This window comes from Engystomops pustulosus, chromosome 3 (assembly GCF_040894005.1).
Source record: "Engystomops pustulosus chromosome 3, aEngPut4.maternal, whole genome shotgun sequence".
NCBI lineage: Eukaryota > Metazoa > Chordata > Amphibia > Anura > Leptodactylidae > Engystomops > Engystomops pustulosus.
The window spans coordinates 82557941-82575561 of NC_092413.1; the positions used below are offsets into that span (position 1 = coordinate 82557941).

At 39.5% G+C, this 17621-nt stretch overlaps 1 protein-coding gene across 1 annotated transcript in view; it reads left to right on the forward strand.

The window, feature by feature from the left end:
• COG2 (component of oligomeric golgi complex 2) overlaps window positions 1-17197 on the forward strand; it is a 40415-nt gene extending 23218 nt beyond the window's left edge. Inside the window, exons 8-18 of the mRNA XM_072141237.1 lie at window positions 41-165; window positions 270-396; window positions 1940-2079; window positions 3085-3146; window positions 4871-5022; window positions 6508-6699; window positions 7562-7634; window positions 10432-10574; window positions 11189-11328; window positions 11762-11939; window positions 15211-17197. Coding sequence (XP_071997338.1) covers window positions 41-165; window positions 270-396; window positions 1940-2079; window positions 3085-3146; window positions 4871-5022; window positions 6508-6699; window positions 7562-7634; window positions 10432-10574; window positions 11189-11328; window positions 11762-11939; window positions 15211-15306 — 1428 coding nt within the window. The 3' untranslated portion in view covers window positions 15307-17197. The remainder of the gene's footprint in view (window positions 1-40; window positions 166-269; window positions 397-1939; window positions 2080-3084; window positions 3147-4870; window positions 5023-6507; window positions 6700-7561; window positions 7635-10431; window positions 10575-11188; window positions 11329-11761; window positions 11940-15210) is intronic.
• Window positions 17198-17621: the final 424 nt, after the last annotated feature.

Consider the following 17621-nt stretch of genomic DNA (forward strand, 5'->3'; position numbering starts at 1 on the left):
TGCTATTTAATTTTTTTCCTAATGTCTCTTTATTTGTCAGGTTATTGTAGAGCAATATGTGCAGTCCCACCCCAATGGCCTCCAGGTTATGTATAACAAACTTCTAGAGTTTGTTCCTCACCACTGCCGACTTCTAAGAGAGGTGACAGGAGGAGCCATATCAAGGTACATTTACAATTGACATGAACTACATTTTGCAGAACATTATTTGTTATCTTGCTTTGATATTTTTTGGTTGAGGAAGCTGTGTTCTCATTCTTATCTTGTAGTGAAAAGGCCGATATGGTTCCTGGATATGACTTTTTGGTGAATTCTGTTTGGCCAGAAATAGCTCGTGGAATAGAAGAAAGATTGCCTTCACTCTTTAATCCTGGGAACCCTGACATATTTCATCAGGTCCGTAACATGCACTTTCTATAGCAATGTTTCTTAGTCAAGTTAATGGATGAATTGCATAAATATGAAGCTTTGGTGCCTTAAAGATAACCTGCTATTAAAATTACTGTAACCCTACCAAAATATATCATTAAAAACTATTATTAAAAAGCATTGCCCTTATCCCTAAATTGTTCTTTACAGTGGCTGCAATGTTAAAAAGTCAGTTTGTAAACTTACCATATTTTTTGGCCTATAAGGCGCACCAAAAATCCTTTAATTTTCTCAGAAATCAAAGGTGCACCTTATATATGAACTTATACAGAAATGTACTACAGACAAGATGTACTGTACATTTACCAGTGTTTAATAGCTCCATCCCCAGAAACGTCCTGCACCTTCCCACACAGTATACAGGGTCCCTAGCTGAAGTGCCCTGGCACCACAACTAACATTGTGCCCATCCTGCCCTCACCTAGACCGGAGCTGCCATAGTACCGACCAGGAGGCAATCATCATCATCATCTGTAAGAAATCCCCCATACCTGACAGCCCTGTAACAGGGGAAAGAGAAGGAGCCACAGGAAACCCCACCGAAATAACACCCTGGCTGAGGAGGGAAGGAGAAGGGGCAGAGGGAGACAGCCTAACCCCTGCTGCATCATCCTGCATTAACCCCCAGCAGCCCATACCTCTGAGATCGGAGCTCTCTGACAGCTGAAGACAAGTTTCCCGGGAAGTGTAGCTGGCTTGAACTGTGCGCAGGTCTGCCACCTGCTGGTCATTTTTAGGTACTGCATTTGCTCCTGCGGCTTATACTCCAGTGCGCCTTATATATGAACCTAGATGTCTTAGCAGGCATTTATTAGAGGTGCGCCTTATAGGCCGAAAAATACGGTATATGCAACTCACCTGAGAGTCCATCACACTGAGTGAGTCCAATGAGGCCCTTTTTCAGCGGTTACTGTATTGTCCTGCCTCCTTGTTACTGATTGACAGGTCTCAGTGCTATGGTTTTCTGCTGGAACATTGAGAGAGGGCTATTTTACATCATTTGGCACTTAGTTTACTGGGGATAGTGTCCTAATTAGACTGCTCGTTCAGTCTAGGCAATTCTAGCATGTTTCTAATGCTCAGAAGTCATGAGGTTTTTTCCTATCAGTAAACTGTATTCACAGAAGAGAACAAGTATGGCTTGTCACAGATTTTGGAACGTTTTAACCCATGACATGAAAATTAGTATTTCAGGAATTCCAGTGAGGGGGTTTGACTCCTAGAATGAAGTATTGTGCGGGAAGGTATTTTCACAATGGGGATTATGCAGCATATTTGTAATGGATTTTTAGGTCTTAGATTTCGATTTAATAATGTATTCAGTTTATACTGTAAAATCTATTGACGTATAATTTTCAAACTGATAGCAGCTCAGTATAACATCACTGTTAATATATATAACATCATGATTAATATGGTACCGGTGCATGTTGTGGACTTCACTCTGAATATTAGCTTAAACTTTAATTTTTTTTCCTTTGTTTTATTTTCTCTTTTCTTTGTTATTCAGAAATACAGCATAAGTATGGATTTTCTGAGAAAATTTGAAAGACAGTGTGGTTCACAAGCAAGTGTAAAGCGATTACGTGCACATCCCTCTTACCACAGTTTTAATAACAGGTGGAATTTACCTGTGTATTTTCAGATAAGGTAACCTTTCCATTGTATATGACAAATGTTTAGATCAGTATCAGATTGGAGGGGGCTTAACACGAAAGTCTCCCTTTAAAAAGATGGCGCTAAAATGGGGTTTGCTATAGATAAAATAATTTCAGATATTCAACAGCAGTTAGGAGCCACATGTCCCCGGCCTCTATATACCTATTGTTAATAAGTAGGTAATGTTTATGTGTATAGATGGGAAAACTTCACCTAATAAGCACCAATGTGTTCATTTTCTGCATGGTCCTGGGCATTAAAGGAATGGCACTGTAAATTTGATGCCATGATCTCCTGTACTCTAACATGAGCACATTGGCTCCCTGACATGTGATCACCATGTTCCCCTCACAGGGGCGCAGAGCCAGATCAGTTATGCTAGAGAGGGTTCACTGTAAGAGGCTGGTTTTACCTGTTACTATTGCTTCCCTGGATTCCCCATTTACACTGGAAAGCAACAAAACGTACAGCTCCATCAAGGAAAAAGCCTTGAATTTTATAGGAGGCAAAATTATTCCTTGGAAGAATACGACATACATACATACATACATACCTACCTACCTACCTACCTACCTAAAAAGGTAAAATTATAACTCATCCACACCGTGGACTTGTCCTGTGGGATGAAATCAAGGGCTTTGGCCTTGTCCTTCATGGGGTTAAGTCTTCAAAAGACCCCCAAAGACTGTTAATTTTCTATAACAAAAGAATTGGCACTAAACAAGGAACCCATTTTGTTTTACTTTGAAAAATATGAAAAAAATGAATTTGATAAAGAAAGTTAAACTCTAGTTTTTATAATTTTTGTATATTTTGTAGTGATGGTACTTTATTTTTCATATATGCACATATGAACAGAGCTTAAGATCTGCATTTTGTTACAATAATTGAAAACTTGTGGAGCTTTTGGCTATGATTTTTTTAACTGCATGACGTACATTTCTATATTTTTGTTGCAAATGTTTCAGAGCTGATTTGAAGTTTTACTCGTTTTAGGTTTAAAGAAATAGCAGGAAGCCTAGAATCTGCATTACTTTCTCATGTGGAGGAAACAGCAAGTATATATCATTTCAAGTATTCTGTTCTTTACCTTCTGCAAATGCTACAACAGGGCACTTGATTTTGCAATAGCCCTATATTTTGGAATCTAAGGTATCACTGACAGCCTAGAATGGCTGGGTTTACCCATAATGCAATTCATGCAATAGCTCCAGAGATCAGGAGGCCCCACATAGAGGTGGTATACAGTTGTTAATGTAAAAAATTTGATTAACCAGTGTGAAGCAGTACCTCTCCCGTACAGCGCCGCAAGGCCAGTGAAGTGTATGGGGGATGTGTATATTCCGTATATACGTCCCCCATACGTTCGTGTGAATGTAGCCTTAAACTGCATCCTTAGCATGTCAATACAGTTTTAACATATGGCAAAGCAGGCAGCAACCGTCTTATCTTATATCTAAAAGCTATTCACCAATGTAGGAGTGACATATCAGAAGTCCTTTAAGTTCCCCAAATGTTAAGAATACGAGGGTTAGAAATGAAGACACCATTTTTTCAAAAACCTTTTTTTTTTTTTTTCAACATAGTCCCCTTTTACACGTTCCTGCCATTTTTTTTAACCCCTCCAAAAAATAGGATTTGTCAAACTCTCCAAAATACACCTCTGTCTTGGCAATGACTTCCTCGTTTGAGTTAATTTTTTTCCCGCAAGCCATTTCTTCATGTTAGGGAACAAGAAAAAGTCGCAGGTAGCCAGGTCGGGTGAATATGGGTGGTGTGGCATCAATTCATGCAGTTTGGCGGCGACAACTCCGGATGAATGTGCTGGTGCGTTATCGTGTTGAAACAGCACCTTCTTTTTCGCCAAATGCAGCCGTGTCACCTTTAATTTTTTTTGTCGAAGCGGTCCAATAACTCACTGTAGTATTGTCCAGTGATTGTTCCTCCTTTTTCTAAAAAATCCATGAGCATCCCAAAAAATCGCAGATTTAACAAAATCCATTATTTTGATTGTTACTTAGTTTCTGGTGTGTAATGATGAATCCAGGTTTCATCAACGGTGACAACTCGATGCAAAAATTCCTTCATATCTCGTTTAAATTGCTCCAAACACTGCTTCGAAGTTAACAGCCCGCATCTGCTTGTTGTCCACCGTGAGCAATCGCGCCACCCGACAACTTATCATGTAAAATATTAATTGCCATTCTGGTTGTCACACCTACGACCTTTGCTACTAGCGCACTTTCGTTCGTCCATCAGCGAGTATCATATTGTGGACTTTGTGAATGATTTCCTCGGTAGTTTAAATTTGTTGATCCCATATCTAACTGTGGTCATAGATGGCGAAGTGTCCTCACAAACAGCATCCAACTTTGCATCTCCTCGCATTTTTTCCCAAACCAAAAAGCAAATTGCCGAACGAACTGCTCTTTTTCCATCTTGGTGAAAATATGTCGTCAAAAACTGGTACTTATTGAACCGCCCTCGTATGTTCAGGTTCAGCCTGCTGCCTGGCGTGTATGGGGGTTTCCAGTGTGTTGGAATTGATCAGGAATACTGCTGCTGATCATTGTTCTCTGGCAATAAGCCCATGCATGCAGCGTTTCTCTCCTTTCAGTGCACATGTACTTTTTGTTAAGGTGTCCATACATGGATATGAGGGATAAGGTAGAGATGGTGGTTGTCTAAATTTGTTTGGGGATTTTTAGACCTAAAGCTTATTTTGATCCATCAACACCCAGCATGCGTCAAATGAAATAATTTTTTTTGTTGCCCTTATCAGATGAAAGTGCATTTTGCCTCAGAGCCACCAATGTCCTGTGGAACTGTCTATCTGCATGTTGGTCTGATCACATCTATCTGCCATTACTTGCTCACCGTTTCTATAAGCTGACCCTGCAACTGCTGTCTCGGTATTGTGTCTATATTAAAGAGGTGAGTAGATCCTAGTATTTTTTTTTTCCTTTATGACAATTGTTTGCATAAGCTACAAAGGTAAAATGGGAAAACATTGGTGGTTCAAGATCAGGACTGTGGAGTCGTTAAGCAAAACTTCTGACTCCTCAATTTCCTTAACTCCGACACCAACTCCAGTAAAATGGACTCTAACTCCATAATCCTGTTTTCCCGATCACACTAGCAGAGGAGCTTCACTACTGAGCACGTACATAAAGAGCAGCCATTTTATCTAATCTAAAAGTCTAGATCAGGAATGTATAACCCGCAGCTAACCGTCCATGCGTGGTCTGTCAAGAAATGTGTTGCAGCCCACACCCCACTAACAGTGTTCTTACGTAGGTGCAAGGGACCAGGTTGCGGTGAGTGCAACTGAGAAGTCCAAACTGCTCTTAGGTCCTTCCCCGTCACTCCGCTCTGTGACCTGACTCCTGATGCTGGTTGTATGCGTCAAGGTCAGGACACAGAGTGGCCCCAGGAGTGGAAAGTATTTGTCATCTGTACTGCTCCTGGGTCCTCTCCTGCTTCTGGGACAGTTCTGATGCTGCTACATACAAACAGCGGGGCACAAAGCAGAGCCACTTATGGGGGAGAGAAGAGGTGCCATGAAAGGAGAAGATTTATTTAGGTTTTTTTTGTCTGCTTTGGGGGCTTCAGTATCATTGTTTTAAATCAAACAACGCTTTATTGCTACATATAACACCGAATGTAATACAGCGCCACACCATGTTAATAACACAAAAAGGTTACCAAAATCAATTACAACAATATACATGGTTACCGGTGCAACCCCTTAAAGTTGAGTATTTGTTTATGTATGTTTACCCCTGGCATAAATCCTTAGATCGGTAACAGGACTGACATTTATAAAAGGAAATTTCATAATTTGTATAATTTTATATTATTTGTCTGAGTTTATAACATTTTATCACAACTGACTGTGACCAAAATGGCTCTGACTCCACAGCCCTGCCTTGAATCATAAATGTTACAGTTCAGTTATATTTTCAGAATGGAACCTTCAATACTTTTAACCTCCCTAGATATTCCATCTGCACTTTCGGTTTACGTTTCTGTTGTTACTGGTGATGAACCCACATCGGTGATATTCCATTTTATTAATGGTATATAAGGACAAACATGACCAAAGTGAATAATCCTATTAGTTGTAGCAGGAGCATAGTGTATGTGCAGTGAAGCAAGGAGCTCCGGAACAAGGTAATTATAAAGGTTTTTTATTTTAATAGCAGACACGGAGAGACTAGCTAAAGGGCGATTGTCCAGACATTTTAGGGGTCTTCTGGAATTTCGGCAATAGGCAAAACGTTTATTCTTATTATAGCATATATAGCAGAATGTAACGGAAGGGGCTGCTCATAAAAAAAAGAATGGTCACAAGTGTTAAACACGTCTAAGAACATTTAAGGGGATCTTTTGCTTAAATGATTGTTTGCGACTTTACAGTTGTCAGCCTGCGCCACTGCAGATGGAAGTGTAACCGAGAGCAAAAGTTTGCCAACCCGTGGCAAAGAAGAATCTGCTTCTCTCAGTTCTGAAGATCAACAGACTGGATTGGCAGCGGATGCTCAGATGTCTGCTTTGTCAACACGTCAGCTCATTCTCATAGTTGCTGATATAAATAAAATAATGGAAAAGGTAAGAGAAACTTATTTATTGCCTAATTTGTTTGATGTGGTCTTCATTTTATTTAGCTGATTAACCCCAAACACAATTTTAAAAAGTTGCACTGAATTACCCAATATAGTTATTTCCTTATAAAAATGCTGAAAATGTGACCTTAGGCTTTGTATATTATAAAAAGTTATAGACTGTAACACATACTCCTCACAGTTGCTGCTGATCATTAGACTGCTCCTGTCGCACAGTTATAATGAAGGAGATGATAATTCAGCCTCCCTGCCTGTATACATATGGTCTTATGGAGTATATATAGAGAAGGATAACTATATACTTGTACTGGGGGTGATTAGAGATGACAGGAAGCTCCACTGCAAGGAGTAAGTGGTTCAATGATTTTCATGGATGCCTTACTGAGACATTGGTTTCAATAAGTACCGTATATTCCAGCGTATAAGACGACCTTTGAAGACTGAAAAATCTTCTTTCTGGTCTGGGGTCGTCTTATACGCCGGTAATTGACCGCCCGCCGTGTATTCACGGCGGCGGTCAGGTCGCGCTGCATGGAGAGGGCTCACAGGCTGAGCCCTCTCCATAGCCGGTAAGTCTTTGCTGCATATTGCTATGAGCTCAATGTGTTTTACTATATAAAGAATTCATGAATATTTATTAAATTTAAAAAAAGGATTTTTTCCAAAGTTTTTTTTTGCCTAAATCCATTTTGAAGTGTTGGTATTTATTTTCATGTGGATTAACACTAGAACACTATACCTTTTTGGACCTGCATCTCTGTTCAATTAATTATACTGTGATACTATGAATTCTATAGTATCCCAAGATACAATTTATATATTCTGTAATTTTTTTTATTTGCTTCCAGCTACCAGAATTAATTGAGGTTATTAAAGTCAAACTTAATAAAATTGGATTTAAAAATATGGAAATCATAAAAGGTAAGATATATTTCTACTCCTAACATAATGTGCAGTTCTATGAAGTTGTCATTTTCTATTTTGTGGTGTAAAATTTAAGTACAGGCAGTCCCTGGGTTACGTACAAGATAGGGTCCGTAGGTTTGTTCTTAAGTTGAATTTGTATGTAAGTCGAAACTGTATATTTAATAATTGTAGTTCCAGACAATTTTTTTTTTTGCCCTTTTGACAATTGGAGTTTCAAAAATTTTTTGCTGTAATTGGACCAAGAATTATCAATAAAGCTTCATTACAGACACTTTTAAGCTGATTATTGCAGCCTGGGACTATAATAAAGCATCCAGAGAGCTTCCCCAGAGGTCACAGTGGGCAGAGGGGTCCGTCTGTAACTATGGGTCGTCTGTAAGTTGGGTGTCCTTAAGTAGGGGACCGCCTGTACTTAAAAACCAAGAAATGTTTGTGTTAATATTCAGACATCACATACCATAATTAACCGGTTAAGGACCGGGCCCTTTCCCGTCTTTTCATTTCCATTTTTCACTCCCCACCTTCAAAAATCTATAACTTTTTTATTTTTACACGTAAAAAGCTATGTGATGGCTCGTTTTTTGCGTAACAAATTGCACTTCATAGTGATTGCATTGAATATTAAATGCCATGTACTGGGAAGCGGGGAAAAAAATTCCAAATGCAGGGAAAATGGTGAAAAAACGCATTTGTGTCGTATTCTTGTGGGCTTGGATATTACAGCTTTCACTTCACGCCACAAATGACGCATCTAATTTATTCTTTGGGTCAGTACGATTACAGGGATACCAAATTTGTATAGGTTTTATAATGTTTTCATACATTTACAAAAATTAAAACCTCATGAACAAAAATTTTTTTTTTATTTTGTCGTCTTCTTGTGCTTATAACTTTTCCATACTTCGTTGTACGGAGTTGTGGGTGCTGTCATCTTTTGCGACTTTTGATGAGGACTGTACGACCTTTTGATCACTTTTTATAGAATTTTTAATTTTTTTTTAAATGGCAAAAAATTGCCAGTTTTGACTTTGGACACGATTTTCCGTTACGGGGTTAAACGCAGTGAAAAATCGTTATTATATTTTGATAGATCGGGCATTTTCGGACGCGGCGATACCTAATGTGTTTATGATTTTTACTGTTTATTTATATTTATATCAGTTCTAGGGAAAGGGGGTGATTTGAATTTTTAGGTTTTTTTATTATAATTTTTTTTTTTAACTTTTTTTTTATTTTTATTTTTACTATTTTTCAGACTCCCTAGGGTACTTTAACCCTAGGTTGTCTGATCGATCCTACTATATACTGCCATACTACAGTATGGCAGTATATGGGGATTTTACTCCTCATACATTACAATGTGCTGATAGCACATTGTAATGAATGGGTTAACCCGAAGTAGCTTTGGGTCTTCGTGAGACCCGAAGCTACCATGGCGACGGATCGCCACTCCCCGATGACGTCACGGGGAGCGGTGATCCTCGTAAAGATGGGGGCGCCCATGCGCTGCCATCAGTTTGAAGCCGCCGGCAGCTTTGCCGGCGGCGATCAGCAAGAAAACACCCACGATCGGTGCCGGCACCGATCGCGGGTGTTACCGGTAAGCCTTTGCTGCAATATGCAGCAGAGACTTACCGGCTATGGAGAGGGCTCGGCCTGCGAGCCCTCTCCATGCATCGGAACGCGACCGCCGCCGTGAATACACGGTGGGCGGTCGCGAACCGGTTAATGAAGGGCTTAATGATACACACTGTTACATTGATTCCATAAATATCAACCACATGCAGTCATTGACAACACCCTGCTTCTCACTCTACAGTCAACATTCTCTCTCTGTTTTTATCCCAAATATCTGTGTAAGTCCTTGGTGTTGTGTATGATACACACATTTCCTTTTCCAGCTACCTCCATATATTATATTGTGAGATTATAAAACAATCACGCCTTGATGCACAGCTACAATACTGTAGAAATAAAGTAGGGCAGCATAGTGCAAAGCATATTCTAAACATATCACCCATTTGGTGGATAACATTACACATTAGTACAGGTGGTTAGAAGGCTTTGATTTAACCTTTTACCTCAAATGCCACCATTCATTTAGTAATGAGCACCGTGGACGCACCAACAACCAAGGTAGAGCCGACCTTAACACAGGAGTCACACACTCACCTCCAGAGTGGACTATAATACAAGAGGGAGGGACACTCAGACGCTGTACAGGAAGTAGGTGCTGGGCTGTCTGTCTTGGCCTCAGTACAGCTCCGGAGGAAGCGGCTTCCCTGAAGAAGAGCCCTGGCAGTAATAGAATAGAATTCTTTATTGTCCCCACAGGGGAAATTGATTGTGTCACAGCAATAACACGTCCATCTCCGCATAATCACAACTACAGATACAAACAATAAAAACATAATGGCATACATACGCAAAACATTAAAAAATAGTGAAAAAAAAACACAAGATGAATAAAGGTAGTGATTACATGCCTTAGGTATATATAGCCTCAATTACTTACCCAGATTGACTAACCCAATTACCCTGGGTAGAAATAATTGTGAATATCTTGCTGACTGCACACGGGGTTCTAGGTTCTGCCTGCAGGGTGCCGGCCACAACTCGAGGCTGCTGGTTGAGCACCCCTACTCTGTAGCCATGTTCTTCATCAGTGAAAATAAATCCTTTTTCAACTACAAAATTCACAATTAATGTTCAACTGTGTATAGCTATATTTTGATGGAATAATTGTTTCCTTTGCTAAAATACTGAAGAGTTTCTTTTTTGTGTTTTGTAGGGGCACTAGAAGACCTATCAAGTAGTTTATCAGAACCTCTTTCAACCATAAATAATAAAATCTCAATGGACCTTGGAGAATCGTGCTTGATTTACTTTAAAAGCGCTCTAGAAGTACCTAGGCTTTACAGGAGGACCAACAAAGTTAGTATCTATAATTTATCTTATAGAGTGAATGTTAACAGTAACTAACAAACCTGTGTGGTGTAAAACATTGTGGGGGGAATTAATCATTCGCCGGCAATTGTGCACCAATGTATGATAAAGACCACACTCCCAACCCCCTTCCCTATTCTGGCAAATACATTAAAAGGCGCAGGTCTCTTGATGCATCCATCAGGTGGCATGGCTGCTTGGCAAAACTACGCCAGGACGGCCAAAATTCACACCGCTGGCAGCCACGCCCGTTCAAGCCTCTCCACATCCGCATGGTGTGGAGGTGGTGTAGTCGCTCACTACAGAACTGTAAACCACATCCCAATAACAAAAGTAAAATAGTCTCTCAGTGCTGCAACATAACCAGTTCAACAGCTTGGCAGGGGGATCCTTGCATTGTATTTCTCTGTCATGTAAAGACTCCTGTCCGCTGGACTGTGTTTGGTCCATGGGATCAGACCAGCATACAAGTCCGGTTCCATAGCACCCTAAGTAACCTTTAGTCATACAACACAGAAATATATTCACCCTGAGACTAAATGAATGGCTACTACCATATAATATATTAATGTGCGTGTGAAATAAAGGTCTATTATTTGCAGGAGATACCTACGAAACCATCCTCTTATGTAGAGAGTGCGCTCAAGCCACTCTTTCAGCTTCAGCATGATTATGGGAATAAAGTAAAAGTGCAAACCAGACAAGAATGGCTAAGAGGAGCCCTTTCTGAATGTACACACAAGTAAGTGGAAAACTCTTACCAAATACATGTAAATCTCTAAACAAAAGAACATACACAGTATATATGTGTAGTGCTAATCCATGGAATAAAAGTAACTACTCATTTTCTGATGCTACCTAAATGCTTTTTTCAATGCATTACTTTAAAAAGTAAATTGTGCCATTGTAAAATGAAACATACCCCACAAAAGCCTAGTAATTCTTGGAAGGTGAGATGGCAAAAAAAAAAAGCATATAATCATCGGTCCAGTTTTGAAGGTTTTTTGCAGCCTTGCTGGGTGTTAAGCAGGGAATATTAATGGAGGATGTACAGTATTTGTATAATTATCTGCTCTGTCATTGGTCTTTGCTTTGGAAATGCAGTACTGAAAAAGGTATTGGTAAAATCGGCCTGTTCCTTCTGCACCCTACATACACTGTTATGTGCTTTACAGGTATTATGAGACGGTGTCTGATGTTCTCAGCTCTGTGAAGAGAATGGAAGAAAGCCTGAAAAGACTCAAACAGGCACGAAAAACCACAATGTCCAGTAATACTCCCAGTGGCGGAATGAGCGATGACAACAAAATCAGGCTTCAGTTGGCACTTGATGTGGAATATTTTACAAATCAAGTATGCAAATTATTTTTTAGTTTACAGGGGAAAAATGTACCTAAATATCTTAAAATAATTGACATTTGTTTTTATTGCATGTCTTTAATACTGCTACAGGAATGCTAGAGGGGTTAGTCATCCCTGGCACCCCAGGCTGTATCTAGGGAGTCCCTCCCTCCCAGCACTTGCAGTGCAGTTCAATCATTAACCCCTTAAGGACGCAGCCTGTTTGCAGGTTAAGGCTCGCAACTTTTTTTTTGAAATTTGACCAGTGTCTCTTCCTGTGGTAATAACTTTTGAACACTGTTACTTATCAAAGCGATTCTGAGATTGTTTTTTCCCCACATGTTGTACTTCATTTTAGTGGTAAATTTTGGCTGATAAGTTTTGCGTTTATTTACAAAAAAAAAGAAAAAAAATGATGAATTTTTAGAAAAATTTGCCATTTTCGAAATTCAAAATCACCGCGTTTTCAGGCAGATAGATTTACCACCTAAATAACTTGCAGAATAACATTTCCCATTTGTCTACTTCACATTTTCATAATTTTTGAAATGTTTGGATAATTTTGACGTCACGCGGCCTACAAATCGAATAGCGATTTTCCATATTTTCGGAATTGACGATTTTGGGGATAAATACTGTTTGAAATCAAATTTTACATATTTAGCAACAAAACCCCCTATATAACCAACCCATTTTCAACTCTGCACCCCTCAAACTATCAGAAACAGCTATTACAAAGATTGTTAACCCCTTGAGATCTTCATAGTAATTGAATCAAAATGGCGGTGAAATTTAGAATGGTCAAATTTTGTCGGTTATACGTTCATTTAGCCCTAAAATTTACACATTTCCAAAAGATAAAAAGAGAAAACCCACCATAAAATTTGTTCTACAATTTCTCCTGAGTGCAGCGACCCCCCACATGTGGACATTACTTGTGTTATGGGGGCACAGCGAGGCGCAGAAGGGAAGGAGCACCCTGCAGCTGCCAGGATTTTAGTTTTCTGGTTGCCCCCTTTTGAAGGCTATAAAATTTTCGCTTTTCCGTTATTTGGGCCATGTGACGGCATTTTTTTTGCGGGACGAGATGCTTTTTCCAGTGTTACCATTTTGGGGTTGGTATCACCTATTGTTGAAAATTTTGGAACTTTTTTTGAGGTCATGAGTAGAAAAGCATCAATTCTGTACTGGATTTTTTACTTTTTTTTTTTTTTCGTGTTCACCGTATAGCCTAATAATCATGTTATCTTTATTCTATGGGTCGATACGATTACGGGGATACCAGACATGAATATTTTTTCTTATGTTTTACTAAATTTGCCAAATAAAACCCTAATGTGGGGAAAAATCTATCATTTTTGCATCGCTGTCTTCCAAGTGGCATAACATTGTTACGTTTTTGGCTACAGAGCTGGTTGATGGCTTTTTTTTTTGCGGGACATGTTGTTCTTTGCAACAATATCATTCTGGAGTACATATGTTTTGTTGAGCACTTTTTATTGCATTTTTAGTGGGATATAATAGGTAAAAATCATAATTTTTGGCGGGTTTTTGACGGTTTTTTTTTACGGCGTTCATCATATGGGTTCAATAGTTATTTAGTTTTATTCTATGGATTGTTACGGACGCGATGATACTATATATGTGGGGTTTGTGTTATGATTTTGACTTTTTTGAGCGTTATATGTCTCTTTATATGTTTTGGGGCTTATGGGCATTTTTAGTGATTTATAAAGTAATTTTTTATTGAAAAACATTATTTTGTACATTTTTTACATGATCCAGCATGGGATATGAACAAGCAATCATCTGATTGCTTGTTCTTGATAATACTCTGCAATACTAATGTATTGCAGGGTATTATCAGTGCCAGCCTATGCAGATGCATAGGCTGACACTTTGCCTTTAAGATGACGTCACAGACGCCATCTTAAAGGTAAACCCTCCAGGCTTCTCTGGGGTCCCGATCGGACCCCAGAGGAGCCAAAACAGCGATCGCGGCGACCGGTGCGGGGGGGGGGGGGGGGGGCGATCGTGGGGTAAAGACCCCCAGAAGGCATGTTAAATGCCGCGGTCGCGTTGACCGCGGCATTTAACGGGTTAAACACCCGCGATCGGAGCCCACTCCGACCGCGGGTGTTAGCCGGGGATGTCAGCGGTAAATTACTGTTGAAATCCCGCGGCTAACGATGCCGGTTCGGCTGCTATGCAGCGCTGAACCGGCATCGGCTCTGCGCAGTAGCTGTACTGCGCTGAGCGCTAATCGCGGGACTCAGCGCAGTACAGCTACGGCGCAGCGCGCTAAGGGGTTAAAGAAACTCCATCATAGCCCACAAAGTCTGATTATAGTCCAGTACTTTTCTCCCCACGTGCAGTATATGAGGTACAACTAATTTATGGAATAGTCATTAATAATAATCTTTACTTATATAGTGCTATCAAATTCCATAGCACTTTACAAATCAAACATCATACACTGTAATGGGTGTTAACCATTTAGGTGGTTTGGTCTAACAAACCCAACAGCACATGGACCTGCACCCTCCCAAGTGATTCAATTGCAGTATTTTGAATCTGAGATAAAATCCTAAATCAAGGCCTTAATAAAGTAAATATAAACTTAAAATCACAGCCCTTTTCTTACCACACACATAACAAATAAACAAAGCAAATAAAATCACAAACATGTTGGGTATCCCCACATATCTCATGTCCCAATCACATATTTTTGCGATTTGAATGCACATAAAAGATAGATCAAAAAGTCATTTAGTTCCCAAAATAGCAACCATGAAAACGCCAGCTCCTCCAGCAGGACGCCTTACACAGATCTGTAAACTGAAGTGTAAAAGTGTTCGAAGGGTCAGAAAAAACTTTAATGGAGAATTTTTGTTTAAAGTAACAAATCTTTATAAATTTAGTATTTGCATGATTGAATTGACTAAAGTAAGAAAGGAAATCTGTAGTGCAAAGCCAGCAATACCATACCTGCATTTGGAATTTTTTTCCATCTTCCCAGTAGATTGCACAGAATATTGTATGACACCAGAGTATAATTTTTACAGAAAACAAACCCCAGTTCAGATCTTTACACAGAAAAATTCACAAGTTATGGCTTCCAAAAGTAGGGGAGAATAAAAAAATAAAATGTTAACGTAGTCAAATCAACATTTGGCACATACTGCAAATGCCAATTTTAATCCGTTTCATTGATAGGATTTGCTTTTGTCAATCTTTTTAATATTGTATTGTTTTCTCCTTTTTTTTCTATTCCTTCATACAGATTCAGAACTTTGGATTGAGTATACACGAGTTAAAAAGCTTTGCTGCCCTTATAGAGTTGGTTCAAGCTGCCAGGGAGCAAATCACAACGGAATAAAGCAAAAGACTGAAATACAAACTGCAATGGTTTATTTCCATACATGTTTTTGGTGCGTTCCTGGTTATGTTTTTCTTTAAGGTTTCAAATGACAGATTTTATTAAATTGACCAAACTAATGAACCTAGAACTATCTGATAGGCTCCCATTCATATTGTTTTGTTATAAAAACCTCTTTGGGTCCAGATTTGTGTATAATATGAATATTCATGTATGAAAGTCTTTTTAGAACTTGCAAAAATAAATTTATTTAAACCCTTTACTACAAAATTTAAAAAAAAATGGTTAAACAGTGAAATATTATATATACCAGTACAGTAATCATTTACCTAATTAAAAGTCTTCATGCACCCATATTGGCCCACCAGTTAACCATGTAGTATAGGGCTCTTTCTAATTGTCCAGGCATACTTGCATAACTAGAAGGAAGGAAGAAGACTTTGCTCAGCTTGGCCAAACCCATGGTTCAGGAGAAGCTTAATAGACTGAAGTGCAGCTTCCCTAAAACAGATTTCTGTGAAACAGGAGAGGCCTGCAGTTGTCACTTTATTAAAGGTGTTGTCTGCAGTTTGGAAAACATGGCTGCTATCTACCAAAAACCGCTCCATACCTCATGGGTAATGCGTGGTATTGCAACTAAACTCCACTAGATAAAGCTGAGCTGCCAAATTGATGCAAACCATGGTGAGGTATGAAGTTGTTTTGTTTTTTGAATGAAAGCAAGCATGTTTTTCAATTACCGGACAATCCCTTTAACGTGTAATTATTTGATCTCACAGGATACTTTTGTATACCTTATGGTGAGAGTTTGACTGCTAGACATACTTCTATCTAGCCTATTTACAGACTTTGAGAAGGGGGGACTGCCATTGTTGGACTGAGAGAAGCAGGATGGTTATTTTGACAAATGACAGGCTCTTGCTGGCCTGCTAGTTCAGCAGTAGCAGAGGATCATTTGATCACCCAACAAACATGAGCAGCTCCCACAGTTTCCATGTTAAACATTCAGACTTTGGTGGTACCTTCATTAATTTTTTTTCTGCCTGAGCCATTTCCAAGTGCTCATGTCATGGGGCTGCAAAACATACCCAAATCATTGACCCTCAACTTTTGTGCTTGACAGTGTAGAAAAGATGATTGCATTTGGGTTGCTGTGATGTTTTGGACAGTGGCCAAACGTCTTTAGTTTGGCCTTGTCTATCTAAAGAACATTGTTTCAGAAGTCATGTGGCTTCGGCAGCTTACGAGTGTTCAAGATCTGTAGAAGTAGCTATAACATCATTGCGTAGATGTGTTAGACATCTTACAGAACCTCAATGCCTCTATACAAGTGGTAGCGCACCTATGGCACTCAGAGCCCTTTCTGTGGGCATCCAGGACTTCACCCCAGCACAGAATTTGCTAGATTTGACTCAAGGCTTCCTCCTGCTATTTTAAAGCGACACCTCCTTGGCCACCAGGTCTACACAAGAAGTGAGAAGGTGTGGACAGAGATGGATTATCGTTTGAGCTCCTGCTCTGGGTCCCCTCATTCTTTCTCTTTTGGGGACCCTGGAAGGAAACTATAATACAAATTTCTCCATCTTCTTTCTATTGTATTGGTGTCCTCAGGGCGCCAATACGATTGAAACTTGTGATACAGCAGAGATCAATAGGTTACTGCTTAAATTGTCATGTTGGCACTTTGCGACATAAAACTAGGTTTTGGCTGTAGTTTAGGCACTCTGTCTCTAAAAGGTTGGCCATCATTGCGCTATAACCCACCATTATCTCCGCTATCTAGGAGACTAAAGCTTCCCTTTAATTGTACAGTATAAAGTCATACTTTTGAGATTGTTTATCACATGTATCACCATTATATCACACACAATTAAAACTATTTTTCAATGTCTTTGTTTTGTCAGTGCAAAAACAGTAGTGTCCTAGTTATATTGTCAAGCAGTAGTCTACCTGACACACTTTTTCTCAATTGTAGTCAAAAATAAATATCAATTTATTTCCTCAAATTACTAATGCTGGTGCCTTGAAATCAACACTGGTACACCCAACCATACAATGATCAAATGGTGGTAGATACTGGTTATCCACAACCCTCCTTATTATAATAAAATATAACACTGTAGTGACATATAGGAGACATCTCTGTACTCATACACATTTCCTTTCTTTTCCGGATGACCGGTACCACTCTGACTTCTACCAGCCACATCTCTGATTTGGCAAAGAGAACCTGTCTGGGGGATTTAGGACACCTTACCGCCCACAGGTCCTTATGGGGCATTTATACTTGGCTAGACCTGAGTCGGATGGGGCAC